The sequence below is a fragment of the Dermacentor variabilis genome, chromosome 11 (genome assembly GCF_050947875.1).
Source record: "Dermacentor variabilis isolate Ectoservices chromosome 11, ASM5094787v1, whole genome shotgun sequence".
Classification (NCBI taxonomy): Eukaryota; Metazoa; Arthropoda; class Arachnida; order Ixodida; family Ixodidae; genus Dermacentor; species Dermacentor variabilis.
Genome location: NC_134578.1, coordinates 20,418,009 through 20,438,094, shown reverse-complemented (window position 1 = coordinate 20,438,094; position 20,086 = coordinate 20,418,009). Strand labels below are relative to the sequence as shown.

The window sequence follows — 20,086 nt, the reverse complement described above, 5'->3', positions numbered from 1 at the left end:
TCGATCTTATCCATTGGTGCCAAAATCTAAGTTTTTGCAGCCATGAACCGGAAAAATTCCATAACGACAGACCATTTGAGTCAAGCCATTTGAGTCAAATCCTAACTTCTTTTGCGGTGCTAGATCTGAACACATCCCTAGATCACAGAGATCAGTAAGACACTGTTGAGGTATCCGCAGTTGATCAACAAGCATGCTCTGTAACAAATGAGTCTAGCTAAACGTTACCTTTTCTTTCTTGCTGTCACAGATGGGAACGAATTTTAGTGTGACTACTCTTTCATCGAAAACTCACTCTCTCGCAGTCCTAGATCTGTACAAACTACAAATGACAACAATAAGATCTCGCACAGGGTCTGATAGGTTCTTTAGCAAGCATTCTCTGAGCCACTTTTGTCAATACCACACTTTTGGTTGCCCTTGAGCTGGCCAAATTTCTAAGTGTGTAGAATCTGTAAGATATCGTACAGGCTCTCCATAACTCCTGAAAAAAATTTATGCTTGTTCCAAGTGCGAAGAAACCTCACTTATTAGCGTTACTAGTAGACATGGACCCATTACCTAGAATAACTATGCGCTGGCAAACAGCTTCAAAATCTCGTACACAGTCTAAACAGTCCCATAGCAACCATGCTTTTACGCCATTTCTGCACAAGGCCCATCTTCGCAGTTCTAGACATGTAGAAATCCCAAATAGACCGGCAGAGGTAAGGCGTCTATGATGGTCTTAACATTGCCTTAGGAAGCATGCTGATGTGCCAATTGTGTGGAAACCTATTTTTTGCATTTCTAGACCTGTAACAATTATAAGGTGGCAGACAGGTTCAAGATATCGTAGAGTACCTCAGTGGTTCCTTGCATAACAAGTGCGATTTCTCACCGTATTACCCGCTTGCAGATGCACACATGAATTTCCATTGTGCCATGGTTCGTGAAGAGCCCTTATATAATTTTGGCAAGGAGGCATCGGAGGAACGCTTGTCTCTCAGTATCGGCCGCCCACTGCCGAACCGATTGTTGCCACATTGCATCGAGATCTTCTCCAGTCTGAGTATTTTGAACAAGGGGATCATGCGCTGAATTTGTGAGCTGACAAAGTGGCATCAGTGAGTTGACTGAAGCCGAGAGCGGCAAGCGCCTTGATGTGAATAACTTCTTCATACGATTGTTTTGCGTGGGCTAACGCTTTTCATTCGGACATGTGGATGAATCAAAGTTGTGGACACCCTCATGACATCTGCCGCGGAGCCCCAACATTTTTTCAGCAAGCAGGCACTACGGCGTGTCTTGCTGTATGTATGGACAATCGAAGGATTGGCCACACGGATGCTTGAACTGTGCTACCACCAGTACTCCGAAGTCCTAATTTTTTCGGAAGCGAACCATGTGGAATGTTAAAAAAGTTATTGGGGCTTTACATGCGATAAACCACGATATGATTATGAGATACGCTGTATAGTGGGAGACTCTGAACTAAGGTTGACTATCTGTAGTCCTTTAACGTGCACCCAATTTATGCATAGTACACTGGCATTTTTCAGTTACGCCCCCACTGAAATGCGGCCGCCATGGCCGGAACAACCGTAGGCCCCTTTGTCTTGGGGCTAAACATAATCTTTCGCCATTCTATCTTTGGAAGAGTGGTCCCATACCATGCGTTTTTTGTGAATCCAACTTCATAGTCGCAATATCACCTGTGGCTGTCATAATTGATGGTTCAACTATCGAAATGTTGTAAGGTGGCAGTAACTAACTGTAGATATTAAGGTTCAATTGCCTTCGTAGGGAACAAATGGACCAAAGTGAAAGACCTCCCGGCGGTGCTATTTGGGCGTTCTGACTTTGTTTGGCAAACATCCCTTGGTGACAGAGTCACTTTCGGTTCACGTGTTCACGTGACAAGTTTTACGTAGCAGACGTACCCTGCGATGACATGCGTTGTCATTTTTATTTTAGAAAAAAATAAGCAACTCTTAATTCTTCATCATGTTATTTAAGTAGGAAGTCGAGGAAGACACATAGTGTGCTGCTCCAACATCAAGTTGTCTGTGCTCGATTAAGAATACTGTTCGAAAGGTGGATGTAATATATATGGCAAGGTTCGGCTGTGAATTAGTAACACTTTGACATAGAGACCTTTTCTATATCAGTGAGTCAAGCTCGCGCATTTATTGCCAGTTTTTTCTTAGATAGAACGATTCTGCGACGTTCCTTTCAGTTTTCCTTTTACCATTCATTAAAATTTTTTGTTTGAACTTGCGAGTGTAAGAGCAGTTTTTGCAATGGGCAGCGCACTGTCTCCAAAATTGGTGCCGTTCACAATCTACACGTTACTGCTTTGCCGACATGCTCAATTATTAAGGCACCGACAAGTTAGACCTAGTACTCTTTTTCCAGAGTAGGCAATCAGCGCTTGTCCTGTTCTCCACGTTTGCTTCTTCTGTCCTTCACCAGTTGTATTATTGCAGTTTCCCTTGAAGAGAACCGGCAAGCACTCAGCAGGATTACATAGCACCTCAGTGCACACAGCAGATGTCCCTGTCTTTAGGGGCAGTTGTTGGCATAGTTGGTTTTGTGAAAGTCAGAAATTTTGTCTTGTGTTTTTGAAATGGCAATAAGGCGACACGTGATCGGTCGCGGCCAGGCGCTTTGCTGCGAAATTAACAGTGCATTTGTGAAGACAGCGGTGCAGTTTGTTCATGTCAGCTTGAGATCTCTGCCCCACTGTCATCAGTTGTACCTTTTTCATATGTGTTTCGATGGCAAAATGCACCAGTGATGCCAAATCAGAAGAGCACACCGGCAGGAAAGGCTCGGACGCAAGGAGAACATTTGTCGTTTTCATTTATTGCGGGGACAACAAAAACATCACTGTTCACGATCAAATCATATTTACAAATGGAGACGTGCGAGTCGTCATGCGTAGCTTTTTTTGTTTTTTTTTCTCTTTTTTTCATTCCACAGGTGACGCAACAGGAACAGTGCGTACACATTTCAGGCACTTTTTGTAAACAAAGAGAGCACTGTACCAGATCGGTTACATGAAACACAGTCAGACAAAATCTTTTTTTTTCGTTTTTTTTTCATCCTAGCATTTTCTTTTATATTGCTATTCACTTTCGGAATAGAGCAAGTGTGCTGGAATACGGCCCTTCTTTATCGCAATGATTGCGAATGGAGGGTAACAAAAAGAACATTGCGTATCGTAGTGATCGCTGATCTGTTCTGGTTCGGCAGCCTCTCCGATAACGTTCTTCTTTCAAAAAGCTGCATATTTGCGGAAAGTCCGCCACAAGCAACGTTATGATAATTAGAGAAAAATAATGAACAGAGTGATGGATTTCCTACTGAAGGGTATTCAAGCACACTGTCTTACAACCATGACAAATTGACAAACACTGGGGAAGAAATATGGCCGCGATTCAAACTAGCAATATGATTCTGCATCATAAACTGTCTCCAGATGGATGGTCACGTGACTTCCACACGAATAAAAAGACCGGTGTAGTGTGAAATACTGAATATCTGTATCGTCGCAAATCTCTATTCAGATTCTTTGTGTATAGAAAATGCATTGTACAAAATGGTGTTCTATTCTAAATACCGTGTTCGCAATTCGTGCTCGGTTAGAAGAAAACGAGAGCGGAAATTTCTGGCTGAGCGAAAAATGCCCATACATATCTACGTCCTAGGGGTGCGCGAATATTCTAAATTCAAGCGCAAATCCAATACTCAGGATTTCACATTTCACTTTCTCGGAATATTCGGTTACGGCTGAATATGAGCCGGTATGTCGTAGGGAAGGGCATGCGTGTATGTGGTATCGAGGAAGTACTGCAACCTTTTATATCTGCTCATTTACGAGGTGCTGTTTTCACAGACCTATTGCGGACATTGAATAAATAGAGATATAATTGGTGATGACATTCTTTTTTCGAATTTTCTTCGTCAATATCTTTAAGTGACAAAATTTTCTGCGTTTGATGCGAAATTAGCAGCCCGAATTTTTCGAATATTTGGATCCGAAAGGCTCTAATTCAACTGAAACAATTTTCTATTCGCAGACCCCTAGTGCGCGCTACAAAGTACAGCTTTTTCAAGCAAAATTTGCCGCACATCTCCTTCATAAAGACGAGGACGCATTAAGCTGCATCCGTTCGCGCTTGGCTCGGCTCGGCCCGGAACACGAAATCGGAAGTCAAAATACTCTTTTATTCTTGTACCTGAGGCGATTGTTGTTTCAGTTCGTGTTTTTCGCTGTGGCGTTACTTAATTTGTACAACCGAAAAGCTGTCCTAAAGGAAGAAAATAACCCTAGTACATATCTCGGGAGGTATCAGTAGCTTGGAGGGCCTATCGGCTCACTTGTCATTTCTCTGAGGCTGAAAGTCTGAGGAGAAATGAAAAAAAAATACAATAAAGGGGTGCTGTGGGCAGCGGCCAAGGAAATGCTTGAGAATATCAAAACGGAAGGGCAAGGCCACGGTCGAAGATCTCGGCCACGCTTTCAATAAATAGGTTTTTTTTTCTACAGTTCGTATAAAAACATACGTACTCGCGAAAAAAATTGGGTCTGTAAAGATCACAATTTTTTTCTTCATCTGCAGCTGACGGTTCCTTGCGCTTTCCAATGGACTCTGTCTTAGCGAGAGAAAAAAGCAGGTCGTCGCGGCGGACAGGTCAGCTAACACAGAACTGGGACGCAGAAGAAAATAAGAAAAAAAAACATTTAGAAATGTACTTAAATGCCGGCGGGGTACCTAATATTATTTATATGTATATATAAAATATATATAATATTTATATGCGCGTACTAAACGCTGTGACGAGGAAGAAAAAAAAAAGACGGACGTAGGACGGGTGTCGAACAAATCGAACAAACGAGAACAAACGAAGCTGCGAGGACGTAGGACTGGCTGTTCGACGAGGCAGAAACGTTCAAGTGTACAACATATGACCAGCATATTTTGGCGGAAGACAGCGCACGCGGGGTACAAAATAATAATAAAAAAATAATAAAGCGTGAGACGGCGACATCAATTTTCAATTTTTTTTTTTCCTATCAATCCCTGCACCATGCTTGAGGCGTGTGACTGGCATCAGTTCTTTGACGAGAAGCTGCAGGATGGGATTTTCTTTTAGATCTGGCATCGCGGAGCGACAGTCGCGTCGAGATCCTTCTTTTTTTTTTTTGAGTCATCAACTGGAGCATCTCAGCTAAAAAAAGTCACGCACGTTAACAGCTATAAATTACGAGGCTCTGAGGTATTGCTGGATGACTACAACATGCTTAGCGCAGAAGCTGCTCCAGTCAAGAGCTTTCTTTCGTTTCGACGGAGAATAAGGAAAACTCGAATGGCACTTGTCAAGCACTTGTCGGAGCGCTTTAGTACGCGTCGTTTCCACGGGAGGGCGTTTAGTGTTGCGTTTGTAGGAACGTTGTTATAAAAGCACTTCCGCGAACGGCACTGTCGGTGCCAGTGAAAGTTGCCACTTTCTAATTGGGAAATACGTCAATTATTCGTTTGTAAACACTGCTCTGACGAAGCGTCGCCGCTATAGATGGCTTATCGAAGTCGCGATAAAACCGCTTCTGACTCGACGCGGAGAAAAGAATTCGCCCGCTGACACACGTCGGGGTTGCGGGAGAGTCGCGTCGAGTCTGTGAGCCCACCGCGTCGTAACGTGGGAGTGAATCCTGACGCGAGCAACGAAAAACAAGACTGCGTCGTCGCTAATAAATGGGTTTGCTTCGTGAGGGCACTGTCATCGCGGATATAGCTTACTCTAGCATCAATGGCACGAGATGTCATTTCCGCGAAGCCTCTATACAACGAACCACACGGTTCCCTTTTTTTGAGTGTTTTGTCACCGACTCCCGGACCAACTGAAAGTGAAAAATGAGTGATATAAGCGCCTAAACGGTGTCGTCTCGTGACGCGTAGACCGCCCACAAGCCAATCCGCATTACGAATTGCTAGCCGCGCAAGAAAAAAAGCCTAAAGCTGACATTGACAATGGAGGTATTAAGTCACTAACGCAGTGGTCACCCCATGTGACAACGGCCATGCCCTCTGGTTTCCAAGTAACCATGGATTGAAGAGGAGCTGGCGGCAAAAAAAAAAGAGGGATAAGATGACACTCAAAAACTAGCACATGCCGTGCCGCCTGTCTCGTCAAGGGACTTGTATAGATAGATATTATGTATGTACATAAAAAAGAAGGCGCAAAAAACACAAGTCACACACCCTCAAAAAATGCCCTGGTGCTCTTCGTGCAACGTTATAGAGGACTTGATAGAACAACAAAAGACAATAAAAATAATTATTGCTATAATATAATAATACCCACTTAATCCTCGAAAACTACTGCCTGCCTTTCCTGAGTTGTTTTTTTTTACCACACGCTAACTTTCACACACAGCAGGCACGCGGAAAAATACGCAACATCACTACTGAATTCCTCCAACAATCTGGCTCTCAAAATTAAGTTACGCGGCTTCTATTTTCATTCCTACAATCAAAACATTCGTCTAAAGTTCGGATCAAGGGCAAAAACCTGGGTGAGAAGACTGTCAGAAAGTTTGCCAAGAAGTGGCTTTGCCGACTTTCTGCAATATGACATTACACTGATCGACTATTTCTTCAGTGCTTCCTACAAAACCTTCCAGCGCCACTTCTAGCTATTGCATTTTTTCTTTCCTTTCTTGCCATGTTCAAACACACACCATACAAGCAGACAATCGCAAAAAACATTTTGCACCACTCAAAGTAGAGAGTGATGTCTTGTACAGCACCATTGCTTTCATTTTCTAGCCGTCGTCTTCATCGTTTCATTTACACACACTGATACAATGCCAAACAGACTAAGCTGAAACACAACATAAAAAAAAAGTCACGTCCATCGTTGACTAGGCGTCTTCACATCTCTGCGTTCTATTATTTCCGAGACGCACATTTTGCATAAGGCACACTATTGGCAGTCGCACATCATCACCTTCTCTCTCTTTTCTTTCCACTTATGGCCACGGCAAAAGAGTTTTAAAAACAGAAAGGCTTAGACGAGTACGTAGTGACCATCTTTGACCAACGCTCAACGGCTAAGAGAAGACAAGGAAAGAAAGCTTATAGAACACCAGTTCACTTCTTCGGTTTTCAGCGAGCGTTTGCGTCAGCCTTTCAGTTCTTTCAGTATCTTTCACAAGCAAAAAAAAGAGAAAAAACCCTTTGGAGAGTAGCAAAGGTGCTGAGGTCAGGTCGACAAGTTTTCACAGGCTTTCTTCCCGTTGGCTGGGGCGTTTCTTCTGCTTCCGTTCTCGGCAGGCAGGTGGCAGCAGTGAAGCAACGAACAAAAAATAATAAAGAAAGGACTAAATCGAGTGCACCGAAAGTCTCAAAAAACACTGCGGCCGCACACGCACACATGCACACATACGCACAAGAGTGTTCAAATGTTCCATTGCATTTGCTAAAGGGATGGGTACTCAGTGAACACCGGAGTCCCTCCTCAGACGAGTTCTGTTGCATTTTCTTGCAGCTGTTGTAGGGTTTGGGGAAGGGGGGACGTAGGAAGGGTGCCAACTTGAAGTGGGAGGCACCACTTCGCAGGGCTTGTGGACCACGAGCAATTGAAGCACAGTGGCCAGTGTTTCTTTTCTTCTTTTTTTTCCTCTTTTTTTTTTCCTAAGGTAGTCCGGCAGTGCCTAAGCATGGAGGCCGCAGCTCAAAATAGAACATCCTGGACGTCTGTAGGCGTCTCGGGGGTTTCAGACTCGAGGGTGACCGTCTCGGCGCTCACTTTAACTGCGTAGTCCCCCGACGGTGTCGATGCCGGCGACGGGGTTGGGGTCGTCCCGTTGAGCGTGGCAGCAAGGCTCTTGGTGAGTTCGGGGTAGTTCCTGACCAGCGTCTTCTCGATCCTCTGCTGGCAGTCTTGTAGGCAGTCCTGCGAAGCACGAAAGAGAAAGAAAAAAGAAGGCAACTTAGGCATTGAGTTCGTGTGTCGGGCTTGATTATTCATGTTTATCACTCAACATAACATCCGGAGATGTTCACCTTCTATACTTCACTGGCCGACAAGCGTTTCAAGCAAATTTGACGCTAAGCAGCAGAGTGAGAGCGCTTCAGCTTCACTCACGGTTCGGAACACAAGTGAACCACAGGTATTTTTCAGTAGTGGAAAGGAAGGAAAAAGACAGGATTGAAGAGTATAGGTGAACAATTAACCCTTCACGCCACTCGTAGGAATATACCTGAGGCTCATTGCTCACTTTTTATTTTCGCAATACTAGGAATTTGAGACCGCTTTACGAGTGTCACTGTGATCGTCACGAACAAGAACGAAAACCCACGCGAAAGAGCATTTCAAATTAGTGGGAGACATGAGCCAATCGAACGTCATAATGCTAGCGTAGCTGTGCTCGAACCTCCGTTACTGTTCCACACAGTGAAGAAACTTGCTGCAAGATCTTACATGGAAGATCGGCAAGGTCGACAGGCCTTGCGATGCTCTAGGCAACACCTGCTCTTGTCCTCGATAAGCGTTGCACAGTTCTTACAGGCCTTATTTGTTATGCTCGGCTAGTAGAATGTATATCAACCTGTGCCTGATATTCATTATGAGGACACCGCGTGCGTTGGAAATGTTCGAGCCCCCCCCCCCCTCCTCCCTATGTGTGGAACCTCCTGAGAACCATGGCTCGAATAATATAGTTGGCGGATGAACGGTGACGCGAGAGCGGCACGATATGTGTTTCAGGGAGAGGTTCACCGAGCCTACATCGCAGACACTTCCGGAGTGCGCCTGGCCATGTGGGAAACTTTGGAAGAACCTTGTCAGCGCGCTGAGACCGGCCACCGAGCCTATAGTTAAGGCGGAAGAACGAACTAGCGTGGTGACTTGTGTGTCTTTGTCACTTGATCAAGAGCACTGGTTTGTGTAGGGGACTGTGGGCCTGCAAGGCTGTCGTCGGAAAGGAGGAGGGGTGGGGAGCACAACAGACATCGGCGAACTAAGCAGCTAGAGAAGTCGAGAAGCGAGGAATTCCACCGGAGCAACGTATATCGACCATCAGCGGGAGCAGACCACAGGGGATGCGCGACTGCCACCCGCCGCAGAGACCATATATCTTCAAACGGGGAGCTCCGCATCGCTTGGGCCGTCGCCTACCCTCCCCCCCCCCTCCTTTCGGGCGTCCTTCCGCCCTTGTTTCCGCTTTAAACAACCCATAACTCAGCATGGTTATCGAGAGTGGAAGAAGAGATGCCACCGATGATTCCCCGTGGTTCACCAGTCAGCGTTTCAAGCTGGGAAGATGCCCGAAGCTGTGGCAGCACGAGCTTCCTGTTGCGAGAATTTAAGATCCCCGATCTTATCTCGAGACGCGCAAACAATCTTCGAGACCGCGCATGTCCCCTCGTGAAGGGTAAGCTTCAGTGCTGCACCCTTCGGCATCGCTGACCACCGTGCGGTACTTTCGGCCCCAGCGCTGCATGGTGGATGACGTCGCCTACGCGCGGATGTGGCGCCACCATGGCCTCAAGATTTCCTAAAGAATTGGATGCCAATAAAACGGCTACAAAGGGAGGCTTCAGCGTTCCCTCATATCTGTCGCAACGTCGAATGCCTGCCACAAATTTAACCCGCACCTTGTACGCCTGTGATGTCCACAAAGCTGCCGCAGCGTGAAAGTGAGCAGCATTGAGATTCAATGTATCAGCATTTATATGCCTGCTTCTCAGTCGTGCTCCAGTCAATCGATAATTTGTAGCAGCTTAATGGTGTTATGTAAGCACGTCTTACGATTCGACGTTTTGAGAGGTGATAATCACCTAATTTTATGACATTCTGTTCAAGAGGCATCTAATTTACGGACATTCTGTTCTCATACTGTCCTATGATTGGCCAGTGCTGTTCAGGTGGATATCTTGCGGCACATTCTCCGGTTCCTGGCTGTATACCACTGACACCGGAATCGCGCACAAGTGAAGTCGCCGAACGGCGTATCGGGCCTTTAAAGCGCCGCGAACACCCAACGACGCGCGGCGAACGGCAATCACCTGTTGCGCCACGGGCGACAAGGTCACTCCTTGTCTCCACTTCTCCGCTCTCGACAGCGAGCATCAGCAGAGAACACGGCTGGCCTGGCAACAAAACTTACATGCGCCTGACCTACACCCGTTCTCGGAGCATGTGCGGGCTCACGCACGTTTCTTTTATCGTTTTTTTATGTCTTTTCTTTTTTGGCCGGCGGCGATCTGTCTCTCTCTTTTATCTTCTTTACATCATTCTTGATACAGCGCGTGTGCGCTGGACCACGAGGAAAGCACACAACCAAAAAAATGGAATGGACATGGCACGGCTGGGGAGCACGACGTTGAAAATGTGCGTGGAAGGTCGCAGCAAACCGAAAGAAGGCAAAGGGGTAGGAAGAGGGGGCGGAGGGGGAGCGAAATGAAAAACTGCCCCTGATTGGCTGCGCTCGGTGGCTGGTTAAACGGCGGACACTCCTTCCCACCCTCTGGGCGATGCTAGGCCACCCCTTCACCTCATTCCAAGAGGGCCAGTATTTTCTGTAGATTTCAAGCTCCTTTGGAAGAAGGTACGCGAGGAAGGGGGAGGGGGAGAGAGGTTTTGGTGGGTAGCAAGGCGCTTTGGAAAGGAACCGTCCCGCCGACTTCTTCCGCGAATTCAGCCACCGTGGAAGGGGGAGGGTGAAGCCGGCGGGCAGCGAAAACGAGACCTGCAGGCCCCGGCCATTCATACGCCGCCCTCTGCTGTCGCCCGCCCGCTTAGCTAAGCGCTCAGCGGCGGCAAGGCGAAAGAAGCGCATGACAAGCAGGGGAGAAGTGTTCGGAACTGCGGCGTCCAAGAAGGCTTAGCAGGCGAGCCGGCCTCTGCACGGGAGGGTGTTTTGAAGGGAACGTTCGTGGCACCCCTCTCCCTTCCACCTACCACCACAACCACCAGCTCGGGCACATTCCAGGCGGCGTCGGCGTACGTGGTGCCGAAAGAAGCATCGGTGGCGCAGAAAAAAAATAAACAAATGAAAGAAATAAAAGAGGGGGGGGGGCTGCAGGGTTGGTTGCCGAAGAATACAAGGGCCGCGGCCTCCTTCCCCTCCGCTGAAGAGCGAAAGTACCACTACACTTGATTACCGGCACGCCGCGGCTGCCGCCACAGTGGCCGAAGCCTGTCGCGCCTTGTGAGCCGCTTTTTTCAAAGCTCGTTCTGTCCCGCCCTCCCCCCCCCCCCCAACCCCGTTTCTTTTTCGTCTTCTTCGCGGGCATTTTCCGTGGGGGTCTGCTGTCGGAGGTCTCGTTGGGTTCGACGCGGGGTGTCCCATTCTGCTGTTGTTGTCTTCGTTTTGTTCTGCGTCTAGCGCGCGATCACGGTTTCGGAGGGCGACGGTGTTCGGTGATTCGGGTTCTGGCTGACGGCGGCGGCTCGTGTTTTGAGGGCTGACGTAGCGACCGGCGCTCCCTCTAGATGGCGCCCGTAGCCCGCGAAAGTGGATGCCGCGCTGCCACAGCAACGGGCGACGACGAACCTCTCCTCTGTGCTCTCCTCTCTTTCTCTTCACCTCCGCAGCCAGTGCACCTAAGTCTTCTTATCCTCGGCCGTCCCGAGAAGAGACTTCGGCTCCTCGCTCGCTCCGTTGAAGAGCGTGGGAATGAGGCTCGTGTTTGCTCCCGGAGAATGGGCCGAAACGGAATGCCGCTGTGCCACGTAGTGAAGCGAGGCGGTGTGCATGGTGGTAGTGGTGGTGGGAGGGAGGGGGGTGTTGGCTGAGCGGGAATGTGGAGGAGACGACGGCAAGTGTGGTGGCGCGCTGACTCGTGTGTCGGTTCGCCTCCTTCGGTCAAGGGGAGGGCGACCTTTTTACGATTATTATTTATGGACAGGTCGAACGGACGGTCGAGCAAAGCGGGGTGCGTGGCCGGTTCACGGAGTTCCTTTTGCTTTCGCCGCCGCTCGCACTCTGATAAGGTCAATCAGCCGAGCGCTTCTTGAATGCCCGGCGCGTTCGAAGGAGGACGACGGCGTTGAAGCAATAGCGCCGTCTTTTTCATTTTTTTTTATTGCTTTCCATCTTGGGTCCATTCAAAAGAGAACGGCTGAAAGCTCAGTCCTTTCGGACTGACCATTCGTGCCGTAATTGTGTTTCCGAAGGCGGCCTCCCTTGCGCCGTGTTGGCAGTGGACGAGATTCGCCAGTTTATGACAGCGATGGCATGACGTCGACAATGGTCGCACCTTCTTACAATAACCCACGGCACGCACGCACAACAGACCCGCGAACCCTTTCGACCGTCTCAATCTGGAAGGCGTGACCCGACCCGTTCTTTTGTGGCGGGATTCGCGAAGATTCACGCGTTCGCTACACTTCTGTTTTTTTGTGTTTGTGATTCGCCGTGACTGGCTCGTCGCTTGACCTTGGCAGGCTTCTGATCTGGCGAGTCTGCTTGAACGGCCGTGCGAAAAGTCTCGAAGAGCGCAGGCCTCCATCGACCTCTCGTGCCACCGTTTAGTTGCCAGGCGTGAGGGTTGTTTTCGTCTTCCGAGGCCGTGATTGTTGTTTTTCGAGCTGCGTCTCCGGTACCTCCCATGCTGCTGAACTCTATGGCCTCAGCCGAACCGCCACTCGGAACTTACAACAGGCTGTTGAATCGAAGCCGTGACTCCCGCGAGCACGAACCACTTAAGGTGGCTTGCACTCGCCATCGTTCCCGAGTCAACGAGCGAGTCACCCTTGTGGCGTTTGTTATACTCGTGAGCAAGAACACTTTACTCTTAACCTAGAAGTTTAACATTTTCTTTAACATGCGCCCATGCAGTTTACACAAGCTTATTAGCAACTTAACAGGGAAGTTTCGGCGGTGTTTCAGAGGTAGAGCTAGAGGAACGGATGACGAATGTTGACTCGTTACTTCCAATTGTTGTCTTACTGCTGGGCACGGTAAGCTTAACTCTACTCCACGCTGTTGGCCGCGACGTCCGGATGGCCCGTCAAAAGCAAGCTGTGGATTAACGCTTTCACGCTTCGTGAAAGCGTTAATAAAGTTGAAGTTGAAAGTCGTAAATCAGCTCGCCTGCGGTTTTACGCGCAGCATAATTTCACCACTCGCAAAGCTCCTCTAATGCAAGAGCAAGTTGGTGCTCTCGGAAGTTCCTTCACTCAAAAGTAAGCTGTGCTTCAGCCGGTTCTTGCGTTGCATCCATCCAGATGCTTCGGTCATCGCTTGGCCAGTCTAGTTACTGCAGTCAGCCCAAGCTATCATATTGCTCTCCATTTTTTTTTTTTCGATGATAACCTCGTGGTTATGGGGCTTCCGGTTTCAGAATCACGTTGCCTCCTGCTTTAACGTCTCGGTTGCCCATAAGCAAGGTCATGTTTTCTTTGCCGCCCAGCCTCCGTGCAAGGCGCCGAGCCAACCCGAAGCTTCACCGGTCCCGACATGCGAAATCTATGCATATGCTCGTGTGCACAGAACCTATCCAGTTTCATCGGCCTGTGGACTTGAGCACACTCCTCCCACAGAGGGCACAAGCCAGCCTAAGTTCTGTGAGCATGTGCGCCGCCGTACCGTCCAGATGCGTCAGTGAATACATAACCGAGCCGAAGCTTCACAGGGCAGCGCACTGCGTATTTCCAGATGCTGCAGTTACTGAGACGAGCAGTGCTGCTGCATTTTTCATTGGCCGATGGGCTGCTGCCAACCGTTTGCTGCAACCGTTTGCCGCGGCAAGTAGCAGCGCGGCGTTCTGCGTGGCGCGAAGACAGGCGTGTTGAGCAGTGCGCACCGCATTTTAATTAATTGGAGACCGCTCCAGGATCTCTGTCTGGCGTGCTGCGCGGGTGGAAATTATTTATGTGGTGACCTCATACGTCGCATAAGCCCTCCATCTTGCCAGTCAATGCCCTCCCTCGGCGACTCGCACAGCGTCTTTGGTGGGCAGGGCAAATGAACTGTTGCGGAATCCCCCAACGGTGCCGGAATACGAATCTAACAGGCGCTGACGGGGTTTCGAGGGTGTGAAAAAAATACGCTGAAAAGAGTCTGCGGGGATGTTGCGGAGAGAGGGAAGCCTTTAGAAAAAAAAAATTGAAGTCTCGGAATACGAGACACGTGATACGGCCCCGAATGTATACAGAATGTCTTTTCTGCTCGAGCGAAGTATCTCTTTCGCCTGCCTTACTTGCTTGGCATTTCATTGCTGCGACCCTGCAAACACTTTTTAATTGTGTGCCGTGTTAGAGTAGATGTGCGAATGTATCCGCCGCGGCTGGAGCTGGTTTCGGCGACATCCGTTTGGGTCGGCAGTAATAAACGACACGAACCGCTCCTGGAGGCGAAATTCGAGGATGCCCCTCGGTTATATGGACAAACTTAGAGCGAGAAAAAGGAAAGATGGAGACAAGCAAGAAAAAAAAAAGAAATAGTTTAATGTGTAAGCCTGAGCTGGAAGAGGAGCAATAGGGGAGGGAAGAAAGAATTTTGGCTTGCCCCCAGAGGGGAACCAAGAACATACATCCGCATCGGAGACTCGACGTTGGTATAAAGTAAGGAGCTGAGCATCGTCGTTTCGGGTTTTACGAGCGTCTGGCACCGCTAGCATGTATTACACTGTTTGGAAAGGAAAAAAGAAAACGGGCCTCTAAAGTGGAAAGAAGGGCGGGTAACAGAAGCCGCTGCTTGGCAGCGCATGCGCGTGGGATGCTAATTTCTGCGACGTCGAGCGAGAACGCGAGTATTTTGTTTGATTCGCGCTCTTACCGCCATTTTGTGTGTGTTTATCCGCGTCATCTGTGCGGCGCTTGCTGCTCTTCCTCTTGTCGGTATATAGGCTCGGTGAATGAATAACACCGTTCGCCAGGCATGGAAAGGGGAGTGGGAGAAGATGAGAAGGAAGAGAAGAGGGAAAAAAACGTAGTGCAAGGAGTGTCGAGAGGGCGGTGCGAGATGTGCTGGCTGCCGTTTGACAGAGTAATTGCCATCAACGACGTGATGAGTACAGCTTTCCCACAGGGCTTCTCTAGTCTGCAGGCAAGTGGCTGGCTATACGGTGGGCGAGGGAGGAGGAGATAGCCGTTACGCGGGGTTACGCCTCCCCCTTACGAGAAGAAACTCATCGAGGTGGGGGAGGGGGACAGATGCCGAAAAGAATAACACTGTGACTGTTTTTAGAGGCACTCTAAAGTTTCACAAAGCTTAAGCGGCGCCACGGAGCCCGCCCCAAGCGCGCTCGCGCACATACACACACATGTTGCTCGCAGGCCTCGCCGACGACGACGTGCCCTTGGCATTGGCAAGCGGACGAAAAGAAAGCCGCTCCCTGCTCGCGTGGAGGGCGACCCTGGCGACAAAAGCCAACGGCCTGCCGGCCGCCGACTCGTGTCACGTGCGCACTGTGTCACGTGGTAGGGGTCACGGGACTCCAGTGGACGCGTGACTCGAGGAAGCGCCGGGGCGAAAAACCAATGCTGCTTCGGAAGTTGCGCAGAATTCCTTCTAAATGATGCGGTAGCCCTTCATGAGACATGGCGGCGCAGAGAACGTGAAGCGGTGAGGGAATAGTGAGACATTGTCATTAGCTTACTGGTCGGAAGAGTTGAATACCTCTGGAAATAAAAGCCAGGTTGCACGGTCGAAGCCAGTAATCTTGCATCGCGCTTAAGGCAATGTACACCCGACGCGTGGTGTTAAGCTTGACGCTTTCTATACCACACCGTTGTTGAGCGGTGCAGCAACCTTCAGCTCCATGCGCCAACACTGGAACTGTATTTAGAGTGGCGGGAAAACTTAACAGACTTCTCATTGCTTTTCTCAAGAAAGCGCATGACGATCGGTGTGAGTTCTCCATCGAGAAGCGTGCGTCCTATATGAAAGAGAAAGCAGACTACAAGTACGAATCGTCGAATGGTGTCTTGTAGCTAGTGTAACATTACTTTCCTTAACAATAGTCGCCTTTCTTAATGGGCATCCGCGTACTTCCGCATATTCAGTTACTCTTTCGTGGCAGGTCCAAGAACTGTGAATTAAGTGAGCTGCTGAAAAGTTGCACGCTGATTTCAAGGCCTAATCCATCCGCCCAAACGAGGCAAGAAAGCGAATTGTGCAGTGCACTGCAATAATTCTCATGTGCCGTACATGGACGAAAAGGTCGTCCCCGAGCGTACGCCTGTGCGGGGAACGGACAAATATGCGCGCGGAAACGGGGGCGGGAGAGAGAGAGAGAGAGAGAGAGATGGGGGCAACCACTCCTTTTCGAAGAACAAAACGAGAGCGCTTCGAGCTTCTTCTTTCTCGTCTACGGCCTCCTTCTCGAAACTGAAGCGAAAGCATTGGCGCCGAAAGCCTAGAATGCTGTCGGAACCCCGAGCAGCGAGTACATACAGCACTCCGCCGACAAGTGGTGGAAGCCTCGTCCTACATGCCAGCCCTCTGCAGTCCCTTTCCACGTAGTCGACCAACGGCCTTGTACACCGTGGTTCGCTTAGGTTCGCTGGGTCCTATTAGACACCGGCGAAGGAAGACTGCCGGCGGGAACTACGCCAGGGGGCATTCTCGCCCTCCGCTCCGTCGCGGTGTCCAGTTGCCGTCGGCGCGACGCCTTTCCCTAACAGCGGCATCGAGGCGCCGACGTATACGACTATGTCGCGGTACGCCTCCGCAGCGTAAAACCGCTGGAAGCTATAGCGCATTGCACGGTTTCTGCGGCCGTCTTTGCTACCAGCTCATCCGCCGCCCTCCCCCCCCCCCCCTTTTTTTTTACTTCTTTGCTTTGAGTTGTCTCTCTCATTTAGAACTTTCAACAGGGAGGGGGGGGGGGCACCTTCAGTTTTGTAGCTCTTCCTGACCACCATTTATTGCTTTTCTAAGAACGCTTTCGCAGCGCCTGTTCACAGTGAGAGTTTTTTCCCCTGGATTCGACTGGTTTCCGTTGGCTCGATCGTGGCCTCACGCTGCGTGCGGCATTTCGGGACGCCTTGAAATCTCGAGTGATTGCAAGCGTTGCTTTCGAATAATGATAATACTAATAGAAAAGATTTGTTTCTTTGTAGCAAATATTTGCATTTTTTTTGACATCGTACTCGTAAACCAGCGGTGTTATTCTAGGAATTGCCGTTTCGCCCTATTGTCGCCATATTGTGATCTCTGACTGGCCCTCAAGGCCGCTATGGTGTCTCTGGTTGGTTCGAAACGTCGTCACTGCAGAATTTGATAACAATGCGGATTCTTGCGAATGTTTGTTAGTACCCAAGGGGGCATGCAGCGAGCGAACATGGCACCGCCATTATTAGCCGCAGTAGCGCCTTCTGTCGCAAGAAGAGAAAAACCCAGTTTTGCACTGCCATAGGAGGTGATTCTATATGTCAGTGTGTCGTGTTCGTGGGGTGTGCCATCTCCCCGATACTGTTTAACGGCTTCCGACCTGTCTTAGCGTGCCGTGATGTAGTAAGCAGAAATTATTGTTGAGGCTGATACAGGTGTATTTTTTGTTAAGCGTGGAAGCATGCCAGGATTGCTGTAATTTTCGTTCTCATTGTTCTTAGTTGAACTCGGCGTCACAGGATAAGGATATGTGCGTCACCGGCGCACCTTGTCTTCGGTTCTCATTTTTTTTTTTTCTAAACAGGGATAGTTTCACGGACGGGTTAAAGCTCTCTAGCTGCGGTAAACCGATGTTCAGAACTACGCGTACGAACCGCAACATCGCAGCTCGGAGAAAGGGGGAAGAGGTCCTACTAAACATTACCTTCCGGGCGACATATTTTCGCAACTCATTCAAGATTAATTATTTCTTTCTAAAAACGAAACATTGCCGCAAGACGGCGGGCAACAGCGGAACCGGTTCTTGGCCCGCGTGCGCGCACGGACACCCACACACACACTACATACACACATACACATTCACAAACGCGCGTGGCTGCTTCTTTGTATGTGCAGGCGGACTCTTCGCGCAAAGAAATCCATTGACCTCGTCTCGCCAGCGTTGGAAAGTACGAGGGCGAATCAAAAAGTCCTTGCCTCTATGTCTTTTTTAGCCAAACTACGGCTGTGAATGCGAAGTCAACATATTCAATCCCAGCGGTGGACCTTTCTTGAGTCGGCCTGGCCTTACATGCCGGCAGCTCCGCGCCATGGCGCTGCTGTCAGCTGTTTAAGATGGCGGTTGCGCTTCACACGTCCACGGCGTACGAGCAACGAAAGTGTGATTCGTTTTCTCGGAGCGAGGGGACATCCGCAGGGAAATGCAGCCCACGTATGCATGGGAGAGGTGTCCCGCTTTCAGAAGTGTGGGGTGGCGGTGTTGTGAGCTCGCAAAAGGACCGTGAAGGCTTGCATGACAATGAGCCTTCGGGGAGGCCGCGTGCGTCGTTGACTGACGACAGCTCCGGTCATTTCACAAGGGACAGTCTGGACCACCCACCATACATTCCGGACCTCGCCTCTAGTCACTTCCACGTTTTCAGTACGCTGAAGAAGTTCCTGGCAGCACAGCGATTCACGCGCAACGATGGAGCCAAAACAGCAGTCCGACGGTGGTTCCAGAATCAGCCGCACAGATCCTACCACAGGGTCATCTCAAATTTAATGCTGCGATGGGACAAATGCCTGAACCGGTGTGAGGACTATGTGGGGAAATAGTGCAAGGTACGTAGAATAGTACGAATATTTATAATTACGCGTATGTACCTTATTTTGGCTAATAAAACATAGGGCAAAGTCTTTCTGATTCGCCGTCGTAAAATACTGCTGTTTTACATTACTTATATAGCGCATGTTTTCCTGCAACCCGGGATCATATCAAGAAGGAGAAAAGAAGAACGCGAACAAAAAATACTTTCTCGTGTTTTTCGTAATCGTCTTTCCGTTTCAGTGAGACTGCAACGTAGCATGCAAGCAGCGTTACGCTGACTACGCCGGGTAATCCGAAACCTAAACTCCTAACAGGGCCGAGAATTCGCCTTCAGCGTCCGCCACCGGATGACCCCAGTGCGCAGCGCAATTCATCAGGCACTTCCTGTGAGCTACGCGATAAAGTGTTTCTAAACTAAAAACAAGGGAAGTAAAAACCTGCTCGTGCATATCGAGTTCGTGCAGAATGCTGAATTCAAGATGTAGTGGAATAAACGTTTGCCAAAGGTTCTATCCTAGACACCGTTAAATCCTACCACATTGCGGAATTCGACATCTTGTGTGCACCGATTGGCTCAAAGGGCTGTCAAAGCCTCTGTGATTGGTTCAAAACGACAATATGGCGGAATTTGACCACGTCCGCAAAACCACACGAAGACTTAATGGAAGTGCTGTGCAGCTGCGATTAGCGAGGCTGGATTAGTTTGATTCAGTACCTCCTCTTGGAATCGTGAAATGCTTTCTGCGCAGAGTTGAACAGAAAACAGGAGAAACTAAAAAAAAAATTGATGAATAAAACGTGGGCAGAGCGCTTCGCGTGTGTTATGTGTAATTCTGCGCCGAAAGCATGGCCGGGGCTAACAATTCCAGCTCGCCGAAATCAGTAGCTTGTTAAGCTCCTGTCGGAACATTATTTTGATGAATAGTTTCTGATAATTCTGATAAGAGCTTTTATAGCTCACTGGTCAGTAGAAGATCAGCATAGATTCAATGAGTTTCGTTCTCTTTAACTTTTCGTACATCTCGGGAACTTCCTTCGCTTTGTGCTGTCTCATATCTGTATGGTTGGCGATGACTACCAAGTACAAGGTCCTGCTTGGTTGACATCACCTGGCTTCGCTTCGTTCAGATTATTCAAGCCTATTCGGGACACCTTGTTACCAGGCCAGGGGCGTAAATTTACGTTTGCGATGTGGCATTCACAATACGGATTTCATTTGATTGAGCGAAAACCATCTGAAACAACTTTTAGCTACAATATTATTATTATTATTATTATTATTGTGTGTGTGTGTGTGTGTGTGTGTGTGTTTGTGTGTGTGTGTGTGTGTGTGTGTGTGTGTGTGTGTGTGTGTGTGTGTGTGTGTGTGTGTGTGTGTGTGTGTGTGTGTGTGTGTGTGTGTGTGTGTTTGATACGCTGGAAGTATAGCCGTAAGCTTGCGG

General features: G+C 49.0%; 1 protein-coding gene across 2 annotated transcripts in view; it reads right to left on the bottom strand.

The window, feature by feature from the left end:
• Positions 1 to 2,827: 2,827 nt before the first annotated feature.
• LOC142564074 (G1/S-specific cyclin-D2-like) overlaps positions 2,828 to 20,086 on the bottom strand; it is a 383,466-nt gene continuing 366,207 nt past the window's right edge. For both annotated transcript variants that reach the window (XM_075674904.1, XM_075674905.1), the window contains one exon: positions 2,828 to 7,944. In XM_075674904.1, coding sequence (XP_075531019.1) covers positions 7,723 to 7,944 — 222 coding nt within the window. In that variant the 3' untranslated portion in view covers positions 2,828 to 7,722. The remainder of the gene's footprint in view (positions 7,945 to 20,086) is intronic.